The 14,743-nt window shown below is 38.9% G+C and overlaps 1 protein-coding gene across 1 annotated transcript in view; it reads right to left on the bottom strand.

The window, feature by feature from the left end:
* insrb (insulin receptor b) overlaps nt 1-11,853 on the bottom strand; it is an 83,198-nt gene extending 71,345 nt beyond the window's left edge. Inside the window, exon 1 of the mRNA XM_067512028.1 lies at nt 10,396-11,853. Coding sequence (XP_067368129.1) covers nt 10,396-10,489 — 94 coding nt within the window. The 5' untranslated portion in view covers nt 10,490-11,853. The remainder of the gene's footprint in view (nt 1-10,395) is intronic.
* Nucleotides 11,854-14,743: the final 2,890 nt, after the last annotated feature.

Genomic DNA, 14,743 nt, shown 5'->3' with positions numbered 1-14,743 from the left:
GGGCTTTGCACTCTGCAAAAATCTCAGCATTTTCATCACTCTCCTATAGCACCACTTTCCAATAAGACTTAATGTCTTTAAACATGAGGATTATTCCCAACATGTTATCAATAAAGACTCTAACAGACAATCCCTGGCATGGAGGCTCTGTGGCCACGGCGGTATTGTAAAATGACTTCAATTCATTATGCTGTCATTTAGCAGCAAGGCATGATTCAATACGGGTCCCCTTAAACTGTGAGTGAATTAGAAATGCTTGCAGACTCATAAACTAGGTGCAAGCTCTTCATGTCTCAGTCCCTTGTCACTTTGTCTTGGCATCATTCCCTCCAGTGTTTTGTGTATAAATTCTGCCACACTGGAGCACTCTCTTCATATTGCTCTGCCCTTCTGTGTCTGTTTTCTTGCTTTTCTTCACGAGACCTAATGACCAGTTAAACATTGTTAAGATAGTGTGAGAGCATGTGATACCAACACATACAGAACAAAGCAAAGGTTTTAACAACTATCCAGTGACTGTGAAAACTGGTTCTGACCGGAACACTTTAAAGCATAATGTTTTCCCATAACTGATGCTTACATATCTACTCAAACAGTATAGCATGCCACTCATTTCATACAACATCACAACTTTTAAGTATGTTAGAGACTGTTTGTGTAAGTTTAGCACTTTAAATGGATCCTCATTTTTGTTGCCAAAGACACAAAGCTTTTTTACATCACTTCCAAAAATCTATCAGTAGTAAACAGCAAAATTTTATTATTTGTTTTATGAGTTGCACAAATAAATAAAATTAAATTTGAAGCAACATTAACCTAGATAACCACTATTCCAGTCAGAGACCTATCCAAACATTTCCACACTCATTTTGGAGCATACTGCTTATTATTTTGTTCAGTATCATTTGAACCTTTCTATAATCTGTCATACAATTTATCTAAAGGTTCTAATTTGTTTGTATGAAAATAATTTGTGCAGACCCAAAGTACGACTTTGGTCGCTGACAATTAGTTCCAAAATACATCGCTGTGGTTTTGGAAATATGGTTTAATGTTGTTAAACAAGCAATAAAAATCAGTTTCCTAAAACATATTTTAGGATGAAGTGTGCCTACAGTTCCAGAACCATGCATTTTAAGTTTAACCATGCATTTTGACCCAATATTGGTTGGTGCAAGCAATAGAGAGTTTAATTGCCTCCTGGTAAAGGCCTTTAAGGTTTAACAAATGTTAGAAAATGTATTCTGCTGTGTACAAGGCTAAGTCTTAGTGGATTTTATATAACATTACAGATTAAATGAATGCTGCTGTTAGATAAAATTCTTATAGATTAAGTAGAACATACAAATTAGTAATACAGACATCAGTTAATCAAAAACGTAATACAATTATACAAGCATATATTTAATAATTACAAGATTACATTTGTTGCTTGACCAGTGGTTTTGTGAGGCATGGCAAGATTCTCACGACTGTTTTCATGACTAGTCGATGAAAAACAGGAAAATGAGAAGTAAGGTTTTACAAATACCTCTTCATCTATTATTATGCTAGCGAGGCTGAAATGATTGTGAAGACTGTGTGCTATATGTTGTAAAAGTAGGAGAGGATGAGGGAAAGTCTCTGATTAGGAATCAGGGATGATGAAATACTGACAAGTGAACACTTAAAAACAATAAGGCTAGGTTATGGTTTATTTAAAAAGGGGGACACCATCGTGGGAGCACTAGGAGAGGTAAAATGTAACCATGTGCTTTACCACTTGTATTTAAAAATCACTACACTTGATAATGTTACGGTAGACTATATACAACAGAAAAACAACACGATTTATGTCAAAAATTATTATCCTACAGTTTGTCATCACATAATAAAACTGCATAAAAGAGTCAAATGTGAGTTAAATGCAGTGAGGCTGAAAGAGTATTTTTATACAGGGGAGGTGGTGGAAGCACTGTGGCCTACTGCCAGCACAGCTAGTGCTGTCACCATAGTAACCAAACTAAGGTTTGTTTATTAGGACAAAAACATACCCCCCTCCCCCCACTACTACCACTAGACACACACACCATCAGTGAACGCACACAAGCATGAGTGCTCATTAAAGGACCAACAAACACACAGCAGACACAACATAATCAGAGAGATCCATGTGACTTGATGCTGGTGTTCATCATGTGCAAATGAGCAAGTTAAGCATCACTTATTAACAAGCAGGCCTGCAAAAAAATAAAAATGCAAAACAATAAGGGGTAAGAGAGCGAGAGCGAGGGAGAGAGAGATCAAATGAATGGACTTAACACCTTTAAGTTTGAAAATATGGTTTTATGATCCTATATATCTTTAGCATGAAAGGAAAAATTAGTTCTAATTTGGCCAAAAATAAATGCAACCCATACCTAAAAATTCATGAATTGTCTCATTTCAGTGATTGTGATCGCAAATGACAACAGTTGCCGTGTCTAAAAAAAAGACATCATTTGTGAATTCATTTAGTACTGGCTAATGCCTGAGACAAATTTCACATAAATGTCACATTTATCTGTTGCCTTTTTTCGTAATTTTTTTATATCACAAATCATTATCACACTGCCCAATGACAGTGATTAATAATGTTATCTTGTGTGTGCATGCACAGATATTTGTACAGTTTTAATTAACTGCTAAGAGACTCACTGGGCAGTGTGTCAAATGGCCAATTCTTAGTCATACAACAGTCCTCACAAACATTTTGAACAGTGAGGTTGGAGTAGACTGAAGGACAACCCTGAAGCAGCCAGAGGATCAGAGATAGAAACATTGAACGGCTGGAAGTTTGACCTCTAAATTATGGGATGGTTTTGTAAATTGCAACAACCAGAGCGCACAAATACAGATTCTTATACTTCCACACAAACAATTCACCATTCCCCTTTAAAGTCCAAACTTATGTAGATAAATCTGGAAAAACTGTTCAAAATATCAGAATTTTTTGTCTACACAGTTGCTTAAATAAAAGGCATCCACTGAAATGGCAAAACAACAGAAAAACACTTAGAGTACTTGTACTGGTCAGGCAGAGGTGGAGGCCATAGCCAGAAGCTTTTTGTCATTTCTACCAAACACATTTCCACTATTTTTGAACCACTATCTACAAAGCAAGGATGAACAGACTTTGCAGGGAGTTAATTTTGGATGTGTCGATACAGCCAGGATCACATAACTATATCAGCATGGTTTTCAGTTATGTGGATGAACAATTCAGCATAAAGTCGTTTTCTGCCAGATGCCCAGTTTAGCTTGCTAATGCTATCTGGGGCTGCTGCTAATGCCAAACCTCAACAGAAGTTCTGCTCAGTATCATAAGTCGGGAGCTGAGTAGTAGACAGCTGCTGCTCTGGTGCTAACGTTCAGGACAAGCCCTAATTTAATGTAACACGCTTCAACATCATCAGCAAAATAGTAATAAAGCTAGGGGGTCTAACAATGCATAGTATTTTGCGTTTCAAAAATGTGACAATATGCATCTGACATCTGACCTTTTGTGACACATGGGTCAAGGCGCATGCGCATGCCTACATCGGCACGAGGTGCTGCAAAACTCTAGCAAGCTAGCGAGATAGCCTCCAATTTATTTCTTTTAAACTTAAGAAAGGGTATAAAAATGAGTGGGGGAGCTGAACACTTCCATACAGAGTGGGAGGTGAACTTTGTTTCACTGTCATTTTCGAAGTGCGTTTGCCTCATCTGCCAGTCTGTCATCGCTATACTGAAGAAGGCAAATGTCGGGCGGCATTTTCGGACTGTTTATAAAAACTACGACACTGACTTCGTGAACTGAGAAGAAGGGTGAAGGAACTAAAATCTCAGCTTGAGGCTGGCTATCAGCAGCTACTGTCCGGACTATGCATCCGTGGCTAATTCTATTCAGTGCAAGTAATCAGAGTAACGTAATGGAAAATTATTTTTACAGAGTTGTATTGCGCAATATGGGTTCATGTAGTTATGCAAGCTACACCATCATATAAAGAATTCTCAATATATGCATAAATAAATATATGTTTGCATTATTTTAGTAGGTAGATCATTTTGACTTGGTCATTTTATAAGTAGCTCACAAGCCAAAAACGTGTGGGCACCCCTGGTTTAGATAGAAGATGGCTAACACCATTAACTTGCTATTTGTTATATAAGGTAATGTTACTGTCACCAGTCCCTGAAGCTACATCACTGTGGCAGCCTGCATCATCACCTGCCACTGGGACATGGTGAGTTTAGTTCCTGAAGGCCTCAACTGCCTGAAAATGTAGACGTTGATATTCCTTAAAAAAGATCACATTGTCCTAAGCTACAAAAAGAAATAATTCATGTGACAAACAATCAAACTTTGGCTGTATTTTGGCTACAAGTGAAACTACACAAAAATAAGATCTGTAGTAAAACCGCACACCCCCATCGACGAAGAGACAAAAAGAGGGACTTTCTACTTTATTAACATTGGGACATGGACATGGTCTCAACCAGTGTCTGGTTCTGAATGAAAAGGGTCCCTTTACTGATCCCTGCATTACAGAGCTGGCTAAATGTGGATTTTACACTCTGAAGTCACTGAAGTTTAAAATAGGGCACATCCAAACAGCAAGAAGGACTATCAAATCAGATTGTTGCAGCATGGGGTAACGACGCTCTCTGTGTGCATGTGAGAGCAAGAGATCTCTACACTCCACCCCCTCCCAACTCAACCACATTTCTCTGCAGTGAGCAGAAGTTTACATAAACAGTCACAGTTCTCCATCTAGGAATGGGAGTTGGAGAGGAGGGCACAACTAAGCTCCATATTAGTTCAGCCCAGTCTATCTGTGAAGACCAGTTCATAAATTCGACTAACTCACTTAATGTACACTCTACATAGGATAAGATGAACCCGATTGTAGTGTTCTTAGACAGTGCATTTCAGATAGACATTGACAAGCAAGTCTGTTAAATCTTAAGCACTATGGTTAATCATCGAAACCTTTGTATCACCAGTTAATTTAAAGTAAGTGTAGGGGTGGAACATATGGTTAAAGGATCATATAGTGATCTTTTTAAACAGAATCAGGAGGAACAATCTGAATTTCTTTTAATTTTTGAAATACACTGAAAACAACAACAGTAACAGTCAGTAAGTAGTAAAGGAAGTAATTGGTACTTTAAATTAAGAAATGGAGGGTCCTGCAGGGTCAACGAAAAGGACAAATTAGTAAAACAAGGCCACCAATTTATGCTTCTATTTCATTTTAGGGTAACTGGTGTAATTTTATATGAACATTAAAATATGCGAAGGGCACAGTTATTCATCCAACATGAATCCAGTACTGAAGTTTATTTTAAGTCCATCAAATGTTTCTAAAAATGCTGTTAAGAAGTTCAGGACTACATCTGCTGTCTGCCAATACATTTATATTGTTTTTGGAAATAACTGCCAGGAACAATCAAAATACACAAACAAATGTGGTCCCGAATGAGGGAGTTGAGGTAAACAGGAGCTGTTGAGTTGATCACCCTGTAGACAAGAGATAGAGCTTTGAACCTGATGCAGGCAGCTACATGAAGCCAGTGTGAGATCTGAAGAAGGGTGACATGAGTCCCTTTTTGGTTGATTAAAAATTAGGCCTGCTGCTGCATTTTGGATAATCTGCAAGCGTTTTATTGTGCATACTGGCAACCCCATTAACAAAGTGTTGCAGTAATCAAGACAAAATATGGCCCGGCCTGTACAATGAGTTGGGTTGTATATTCTGGGGGTAGTCTGATCTTTCTGATGTTGTAGAGGGCAAATCTGCATGCTCTAGGGACTCCTTAAAGCTCAATTGGTTGTCGATGATGACCCCCAGATTTCTGGCAGACATAGTGTAGATCCAATGTTGATGTTGTGTTGTGCACAAGGTATGGCTGGGAAGACAAGAACTTCGGTCTTGGAGACGTTGAGCTACAAATGTCTCTCCCTCATTCAAGCAAAGATGTCAGAGATACAGGCAGAAATGCATGATGAGACAGGGGAGTCATCAGGTGGAAAGGACACGAAGAGCTGTGTGTCGTCAGCATAGCAGTGATGGAGGGCCATGTGAGCGGATGATAGAACCCAGGGATGGCGTATAGACACAAAAAAGAAGAGGACCAAGGAGTGGGGTGGATAATACGTTGTCCTCAGTCAGAGTTGAAAAAAACAACCTTAAAACATTTCCCTTTAGCAGTACACAATGCCTTCCTGGTGGGTGCATGCACACACACACACACACACATACACACACACACACTTGGTACAGCATTGCAGCAATAGACCCCATTGTCTGGTGGCTCTGTGAACATGGACTACCCAAACATACCACAGAAATGTGCGTTAAGCTGTGGGCAATAATTATTTTATCCACAAGATAAATAGCTTGTATTGAGGCAACAATCATCGTCTCTTCAAATGAAAATAACTTTGGACTTCTTTGGAAGGTACACGATATTTCATTATATTAAACATAGAAAGTGTAAAAGTCGGGTTTACACCTTTGATTTAGTGATTCCCATGTTTTTCCTACCCCTCAAAGTAAGATTTATAAAAGTTCCATGTGTTATGTCAAATGTGATTATCCATCGATAAGATTACTGTGGGACAAAATTCTAAGCTAAACAGGGACTGATCAACTGCTAGTATAACTCAAAAAAAGAACAAAATGATTTGATGGGTTCAACTTCCTGAATGTGTCAGGTTCAATAAAGGGAATGTATTTGTGAACTGTTGGCTGAACAAAACAAACTATTTGAAGACGTTACTTCTCATCTAGTCTAAGACTGCTTTTTCATCAAGGTTTCAAGGAACTGTTAGCTACTGGAACACATCACTATGTTCACAGCTCACAAGCTCCTCTGGCTCAAACCCTGCACACTATGAGGATGTACATGAATAGCTGAGCGGAGAATAATGGAAGATGGACATGGATGGGTGAGATGGACTGAGTCATCTGAATTTAAATCTGATGCTAACTCATGCTGAATGTCCACAACTTGTTTATTGTGGTTTACAGTGGGTGAGTGGTTAGCGCTGCTGCTTCCAAAGTAGAAGGACCCTGCCGATCACCTATTGACAGCATGGATGAATGTATGGATTACACTGATTTCCCAAAGAGTTTTGAATATTTAAAATATATGTGCAAGTATGCATGGACTTCAGTAAAAGGTTTTTATGTATCAAAACATTTATATATTAATACATTAATTACATTACATACAATACATTAATACCTACTAATTTCATTACAAAACACTTTAATTTCTCCTTTTTATGAATAAGATGTTTGGCAGGTCAAGAGGTCACTCAAACCACACGAGCTAGTGCTAACAAGCATCCAACTCTTGAGCCCGTTGTTCTTGTACACATTGTTCTCATGCCTGGCCACCACATACGGACACTTAAACACAGATACACAAAAAATATACATTGCTTGGAAGTGGGCAGGTCAGAAGCTGAGTGACGAGGTCCTGTAAACAGCACAGTGAGACTCTAGTGTACACCAATACACAGATGTACACACAAACACAAACACACACACACACCTACATGGTGGGCCACTTCAAACACATTCCAGAACATGCACAGTATTGTCGGAAAATGCCACCATGCACTTTAGTTAAGAGAGCCTGTATCCCAAATGGGCTACAGCCAAAGTTGCACATAACTCATCCAATTTTTATAAAACAAGTTACTCAGAAGAGTTGGAATAAGACAACAATTCAAATGTTTTTCCTAAAGAAAAACAGTAAGACTTCCTATGACATTTCATTCGGATTATCAACGTGGGGCTTTCTTTATGGTTTAGTGCAGTCTGTGTGATAGCGTTATAGATGTGTAAATTAGTTGAATATTTGTTTTTTTAACATTTGCTTTCATTCTTTTGGTCTTTGGTCTAAACATCATCATATTAAATGGACATGATTGGTTATTACCTAATCCTTTTATTTATACTGACCAGTGTGTACTCAGGTTTGTTGCATTCTGTACATATAGACTACCCCTTTGCAAAAGAGTACTTGCAAGCCTGAGACAAAATGGAAGGGGGCATGGCCCCCAGTTGCACAACTTGTTTTTCACGAGTTATAGCAGGAGACAGCTTGGTGGTTACATCAGAAAACTATTTGCTAATAAATATGACAAATAGACCAATCAAAATAAACTAACAACAGTTTGTTAAAACCACATTATAACATTCTCCAATATCCAGTCAGCAGATCATAGTTGCAGCATGGTTAATATAACAATAATGCTTTTCTGTTCTCATGACTGAGGTGAAAATGTCAGCATATATATAAATTCTGAATGAAGTATTCTAAGTATTTCGGTTGTAAAGCCCCCCCCCCCCCGACCCCACGAAAAGTGTAAACATCTTGAAAGTTTCAAATGTGGTCCCTTCCCAGAGAGTTGAGTAATTCAGGAAACAGAGACTGCCAATGACAAGTACCCCACTCAATGAAACAGAGAGAGACTGATGGATAATGAGAAAAAAGAAAAAAAAAAAGAGGAAGGAGGGTTATAGCAACCCTGCCTCAAAAGACCCTTTTTTAGGGCCTCTGTTTTGTCTGCATACATGACCTGTGCGAAGAATCAACAATGTTTGCTTTGAACCTTGTAACTGCACCATTTAAAGTACTGCAAATTAAATTTGAAGAGCCATATTATTACTAAAGTATAGATATGTAACAGTAACAGCAAGCACTATTATAGTTAAGAATTCATTAAGGTGATTTGTTGCCTAACTACCTTTGTTTAGAACTAGTCAATATGCTAAGCTGCCCTGTGGCCTTGTGCAACACATCATCTAAAACACTCAACACAAGTTTAAAAAGTGCACATATAGGCCAAAGGTTAAACTACTGATGAACACATAAAATGTCCATGAATAATTTTCAGAACAGCCACTGTGTTGTGTGAAGCTGCTTTTCATTGAGTCAATAATTTATTGAATTTAACATAATGCTATACAAGTAAGTTACCACGTTGCCTGGTTTGTTACCTGTTTTCAAAAAATATAATAAGATTAATGATAAATAATAGCTTTATCTTGAAATAAATAGTTAGATTTATCCGTGCAACATGTATGTCAATTTAAGTCCAGTCGGTGTATATCTCCAACTTGGCTAAATATGATGTGTCCCAATTTTAAATTTAAGATCAAGTGTATCTCACAGATCTTTAAAACTTTCTACAAATGGAAAGATGAATAAACTTCACAGGTGGGTTTTCGTACACATTGTTTTTAATGCAGCAGTGGTCAACAATAATTGCACCAATTGAAGACTGAATTCCCTTTTGCAAATTATCACTCCGCTGATATTATTGAGACTAGGCAATTTACACCAGGATGATTATCTACAGCTCTGTGCGGGCGCGTGTGTATGGCATTGCATCATTGTTTAGATAATACGTTGTTGTACTATTATAATCCCAACCCTAATTCATTCATAAAAACACCACACATATTAGATATCCATCTACAAAAAGAAGCCAGTACTTTAGTCCGATCTGCAGCTAAAGAGCAACATGGCCTAATCCACTATCTAAAAAGAGACTTCTTAGCGTCGGCGGCTAATTTGTTTACATTCAGGCCGCAGCAGCGCCGCGTGTGCGTGCGTGGGTGGGGGGGGGGGGGGGGTCTATTGTTGTTGTTGGCGATGGCGTGTGTCTGTCGCCATGAGAGGCCTAGCTGTGCACACAGGTCCAATCCTGCTACTCCCAGTTTAGACTCGCTGCAGCAGACAACCTTCGACCAGTTACAGCTGCTAATCTGGCCCTGGGGCTGAAGCATCCAACACGGGCCCCTAAAATGTGAACCTTTAAGAGACACCACGTCCTGATAACTGTATGGGGGGGGGGGGGGGTCAATAGTTAGCACGTTTGCCATGCATACTCAACAAATGGAATTATTGGTTCCTTAATTAGACGCTCTGTGAAACTTCACGCATGCGCCATAAATCAACGCGAGAGTATCGTGACAAAAATACAATCTTCACTAGTACATACAGCAGGATAATCATAGTATTTCCCATTTCATATCACCAATATATGTAACTTAAACCCTTTTCAGTTGTACCACAAACACTTAAATCGGTCTTGTTACTTCTAACTGTGAGTTTACTATGATTAATTTATTTTTAGTTTATTCTCCAAGGGTTGCGATGATCTTACACAAACTCAAAATTTACATTTATTTCTAGTGTATGCTTTTATTTATCTAAAGTGACATGTGTAAACCATATACCTTTGTTTATATTAACAGTATATAAGTTGACATTACGTGCAGCTGTAAACAGTAAAATGTAAGCGGAATAATAATGTGTGCCACACAACGACACTGCTTGAAAAGATTTATTTTATAAATAATTACTTACTTTCTCCGTTTATTAGTCCACACTGGCATATGATGCAGGTGCCAATGATCAAAAGCACAATTTGTGCACGCAGCTTTAGCGTCCACTGCTTCATTGTGACTTGAGGATAAGTTGTGACCTGCTCTTGAAGCTTCTCAAAAAAGAAAAAAAAAGAAAAACTCCAATGTTAAGGGAGATAGTTGTATTTCTAAAAAAAGCCGGGATATCAAAGGTAATAAATGCTTAAACCCTAAGCTCCAATATAGCCAAGTGATTGGAGGTGGCTCCCCTTATGCTGCAGACCACTAAATAACGTGATCTTGGGTTCTGGTAACACACGTGCGAGCAAAAATCTTCATTTTCCATAAGTGAAGGCGAAGGAGCACGTTCATCTGTCTAATTTTGGTGCTTCGATGAATCAAGGGAGAAATATTAGTGTTGTTATTAATTTCCCACATCAGAGAGCTAGTTTGGAGATCCCTGAAGGAGGTCCACTGGCCCTGGGCTCATTTCTCTGTAATGCACTGCTCCAGCGAGGGGAAGACCCACTTCAAAACTATTTAGACGTGTTTCTTGTGCACAGCTTAAAAAAATAAAAAAAACTTCCTCTCTAGTCTTCTGCTACAGACGTGGATTGAAACAGTGGGTCTGGTATAATACACAAACAAGCCCAGGCTGACAGGGTTTGCTCTCTCTCTCGCTTCCTCGCTCGCTGCTCTTGATGTCCACAGGTCTTCGAATTGCCCTCTTTCGCCAGTATCTTCTCAGAAACTCGCCTCTTTTAAAACATATGGGAGCACATCCCAGGAAACTCCTCCGAGCAGCTACGTGCAGGAAAAACGTGCGCCAATACGGCTTTCCCTACTACGACCTTCCTCTGAACTCCCTCACCCCGGCTGACCACGAACGAACAACCGCAAATAAAACGAAAAAAATTGGAGAAGGGAAAACAAATAAGGAGAACTTGAGAGGAGATCTTACTTCTTTGCTGTCTACTGTGCAGGAAAATGAGACAAAAACGCCGTCTCCGTCAGGGTGCACGTTGCCGTTCAGTGAGAAAAAGTCCGTACCACGCCGCCCGTTTCTTTTCCTCAGATTAACGTTAGCTCACGGGGAAAACAGCTAACGTTAGCTAGCTAATCCAAAACAAACGAGGTTTCAGTGTCGGCGATAGAGTTAAAAATTCAAAACAACACACAAAAAGTCAGCATCCTCTGTCCGATGGCCCAAAAAAGGAGGAGGTAAACAAACATAAAAAGACTTAGAAATAAGGGTCAAGTGTGAAAACTTGGATTCCCATTCCATTTACCGATTGCTCTCCCTCAGGTTCCCCCTCTTTCCGTCTCCCTTTCTGCGAGTCTCTCCACCAGTAAACAAGTCCTGCCAGTCACCTCAGCTGGGCCGCACGTGGTCTGCGGGAAAACCCGGAGCGGATCGACGCGCAGCAGCCTCCGCGCTCTGGATGCGGGCTGTCTGAGCTGCAGCAGCGCTGCCGTCGATGTCAAAGCACCGGGGCTCTTTGTCAGGGAGGAGGTCAACACCCAACACCACTTTAGACAAACTGGAAAATTGCAGTTACATTTTTAATAAACTACGTCCCACAAATAAATCTTTCCTATATCGATAAATGGTGTGAAATGATATCCATTTAAACAGGGGAAAATACCTAAATCTAAATATCTAATTGTCACTCCCTACAGTGATCTTTTCAATCAATGTAAATTTTTACTTTTTCATTGTGTATTCATAAATATAGATTGTGGAAAAAAAGAACAATGGAATCGAAGCAGTCCTCTACTTATTAGGTTTGGTATATTTATTGTGTATCTGTTACTTATTTTATCACGTAACTATTATGAATTCTTTGTCTGTGTTGTCCATGAGAGTTAAAAGAAACATAAGCAAATCCCTCGTGTATTTCAGCATAGCATGCTACCTACAAGATCTAAAAGATGTAGCATTAGGAAATGTTAAAAGAAAACATGTCAATAATTTTTTTTATCTGTAAAATAGGTAGCAACATATCTGATCTTATCTGAGCATCTTAAAGCAAACCCAAACTGTTTGAGAAGACCATGCTATTAATTGTCCTAACTTAATTCATGCATGCAAGATAAGCATGCATAACAGTGATATCTATAAACAATAATACAATATAACTATTTTATAATGTACATTTTCCCCAGATTTACCTGATTACGTTCTGGGCAAAACAAAGCACAGAGCAGATGAAACATTACATACTCCCCTGGCCCTGCAGCTAGGAAGTAAAATACTCATCTGCAGTGAGGTAGGTACACAATGTCACCCCAGATTTGAATAGCAAATATCCCTATTACGAAACCTGTCCTATAGATGAAACATAACTGCAAACAATACCTGAAAGAGAATAGAGTTGATAAGAACACAGTAAAACATTTGCTTAAATGGGCACACGCTTCTCTACTTTGCTACATGCTTGTGAAGCAGGCTTGTTGTTAATCTGAGGAATGTTGTTACCCAGTGAACAGAGTAAATGAGGTCTTAGTAAGATTAAATGTCACAGGTCTGAAGGACTAAGGGTTGTGGAATCTAGTCAAAACAGATCTCTTTGTGGTAGCCACGCTGTCTGACGCCAACTGGGGGCACACATGTGGCTTCGCCTCTCTTCTCTTTTCTTCTGTTCTCTTCTCTTACAATTCAGGTACTGCACATAACACCAACTTTGTTCCTTTATCAATGGGATTAGAGGAAGTAGAGTGAACGGCTTTTTATCCCACTAACCTAACTAGAGTGCTGTTAATTGAATCTACACATGCAGCACTTGTGCAGCACTACAACACTTTGCTTACACTCTGTTGTACTACAGCTTCATTTCAGTAAGTGGCACAATGAAAGACTCCAGCCAGTTTACTGACTCCAAACAACAAGGGGACAAAAGGAAATAGGCAACTCTGGGCTATCAAGTCTGCCAACAGATACATAAGGTTGTGTGTTTCTAGAAATTTGTTGGTTTAAAATAATGAAGGCAATTAAAACAATTAAATAACGTCTGCAATTAAAAGAGATTTTCCATCCTGTTCTGTGTCCCATTTGTTCTCTTTGACACGACTAATTTTCCGTACAGTACAGTATATTCTCACTAAAGTCCTAAAACATGCCAAAGCAGGGATGATAGACAATAAGATTTGAGTTTGTGATGATCTAATCCTCTAATTTAGAAACTGTGCTATTCAATTTGATCAATCCCATAATGAAAAACAGGAGGGAACTAACTTGAATAATAACAGAGGAATATGAGGGATACACATGCTTTCAAACATGTCACAAAGGGTCAATGAATAACTTATCTGTGCTGTTTCCAATTTAATGCTTTAATGGAGGTTATCTGCTGAAACCAATACATAGAGTAATATTCTCTGAAATGTATCTTTTTACAATTTCCCAGATCTGTTTAGTTCAGTCCGTTGAAGATCCAGAGCAGACTGTACACCACCGTCATTGAAACATCACATTTTTAACTAGAGCCAAAGAACTTAGAGAAGCCCTGCTAAGGCAGTTGCTTTAATACAATCCTATAACTCATCTTTTAATATCTAAAATTTCAGCCCTGAGCAGATAAATCTCAGTCGTCTTACCGAATTCAGCTAATAGCTTGATCAGGCATCAGCTTCATCAACCAAAGAGCTCTCAGGTGATATGTATATAACAAGCCTTTGAAAAGAAGAAGCATTCATCAGTGTAGTTGTTAATCAATACACACGCATACATGTAATTATAAATGCACATATTTGCATATTCTCCTCAGAACATTAGCACCTGCAACATCCAACACACATTACATCAGTGCCTCTCCCTAGCACACATGCAAAGGGCAAAACAAAGTCTAGCTCAGTCTCTCTGCAGTTGCCTCCTCTGCAGCCTGTAAATTGAGGGATTAATAGGTTTGAATGGAGAGACTCTCTTTCCTTTGTTATTGTCGAAGGCTCGGTAATTAGCTGCCAGGGGAGCCAGGAAGCAAGAGCCTCTGTTCAGCCTTTGTGTGTACGTGTGTGTGTGCATGTTAGCATCTGCATAGATATATGTGAGATAGACTGAGATGTCCACCAAGGAAAGGGTCATAAGATAAAACAGACAAAATGTTCATGGATTATCCTCTTCAAACATCTTCCCGTGTTGGAGATTTACACTTTTAGCACTTGCTGTTGTGGACTTTAGGCCTTGTAGCTGCAAGTGAGGCAAACATACAACAAGCTCCCTTTCATTCTCTGATTTCCATGTTGTTGCTTAATCCTACAATCACTATTGTCATTTAAGCGAGAGATTAACGACCATTCCACATGACGAACTGCAGAAAAAATTTCAAAAGTAACCATTTCGTTATCAAAAT

Source organism: Channa argus, chromosome 8 (assembly GCF_033026475.1).
Source record: "Channa argus isolate prfri chromosome 8, Channa argus male v1.0, whole genome shotgun sequence".
NCBI classification, from domain to species: Eukaryota; Metazoa; Chordata; class Actinopteri; order Anabantiformes; family Channidae; genus Channa; species Channa argus.
This window is presented reverse-complemented; position numbering and strand designations above follow the sequence as displayed.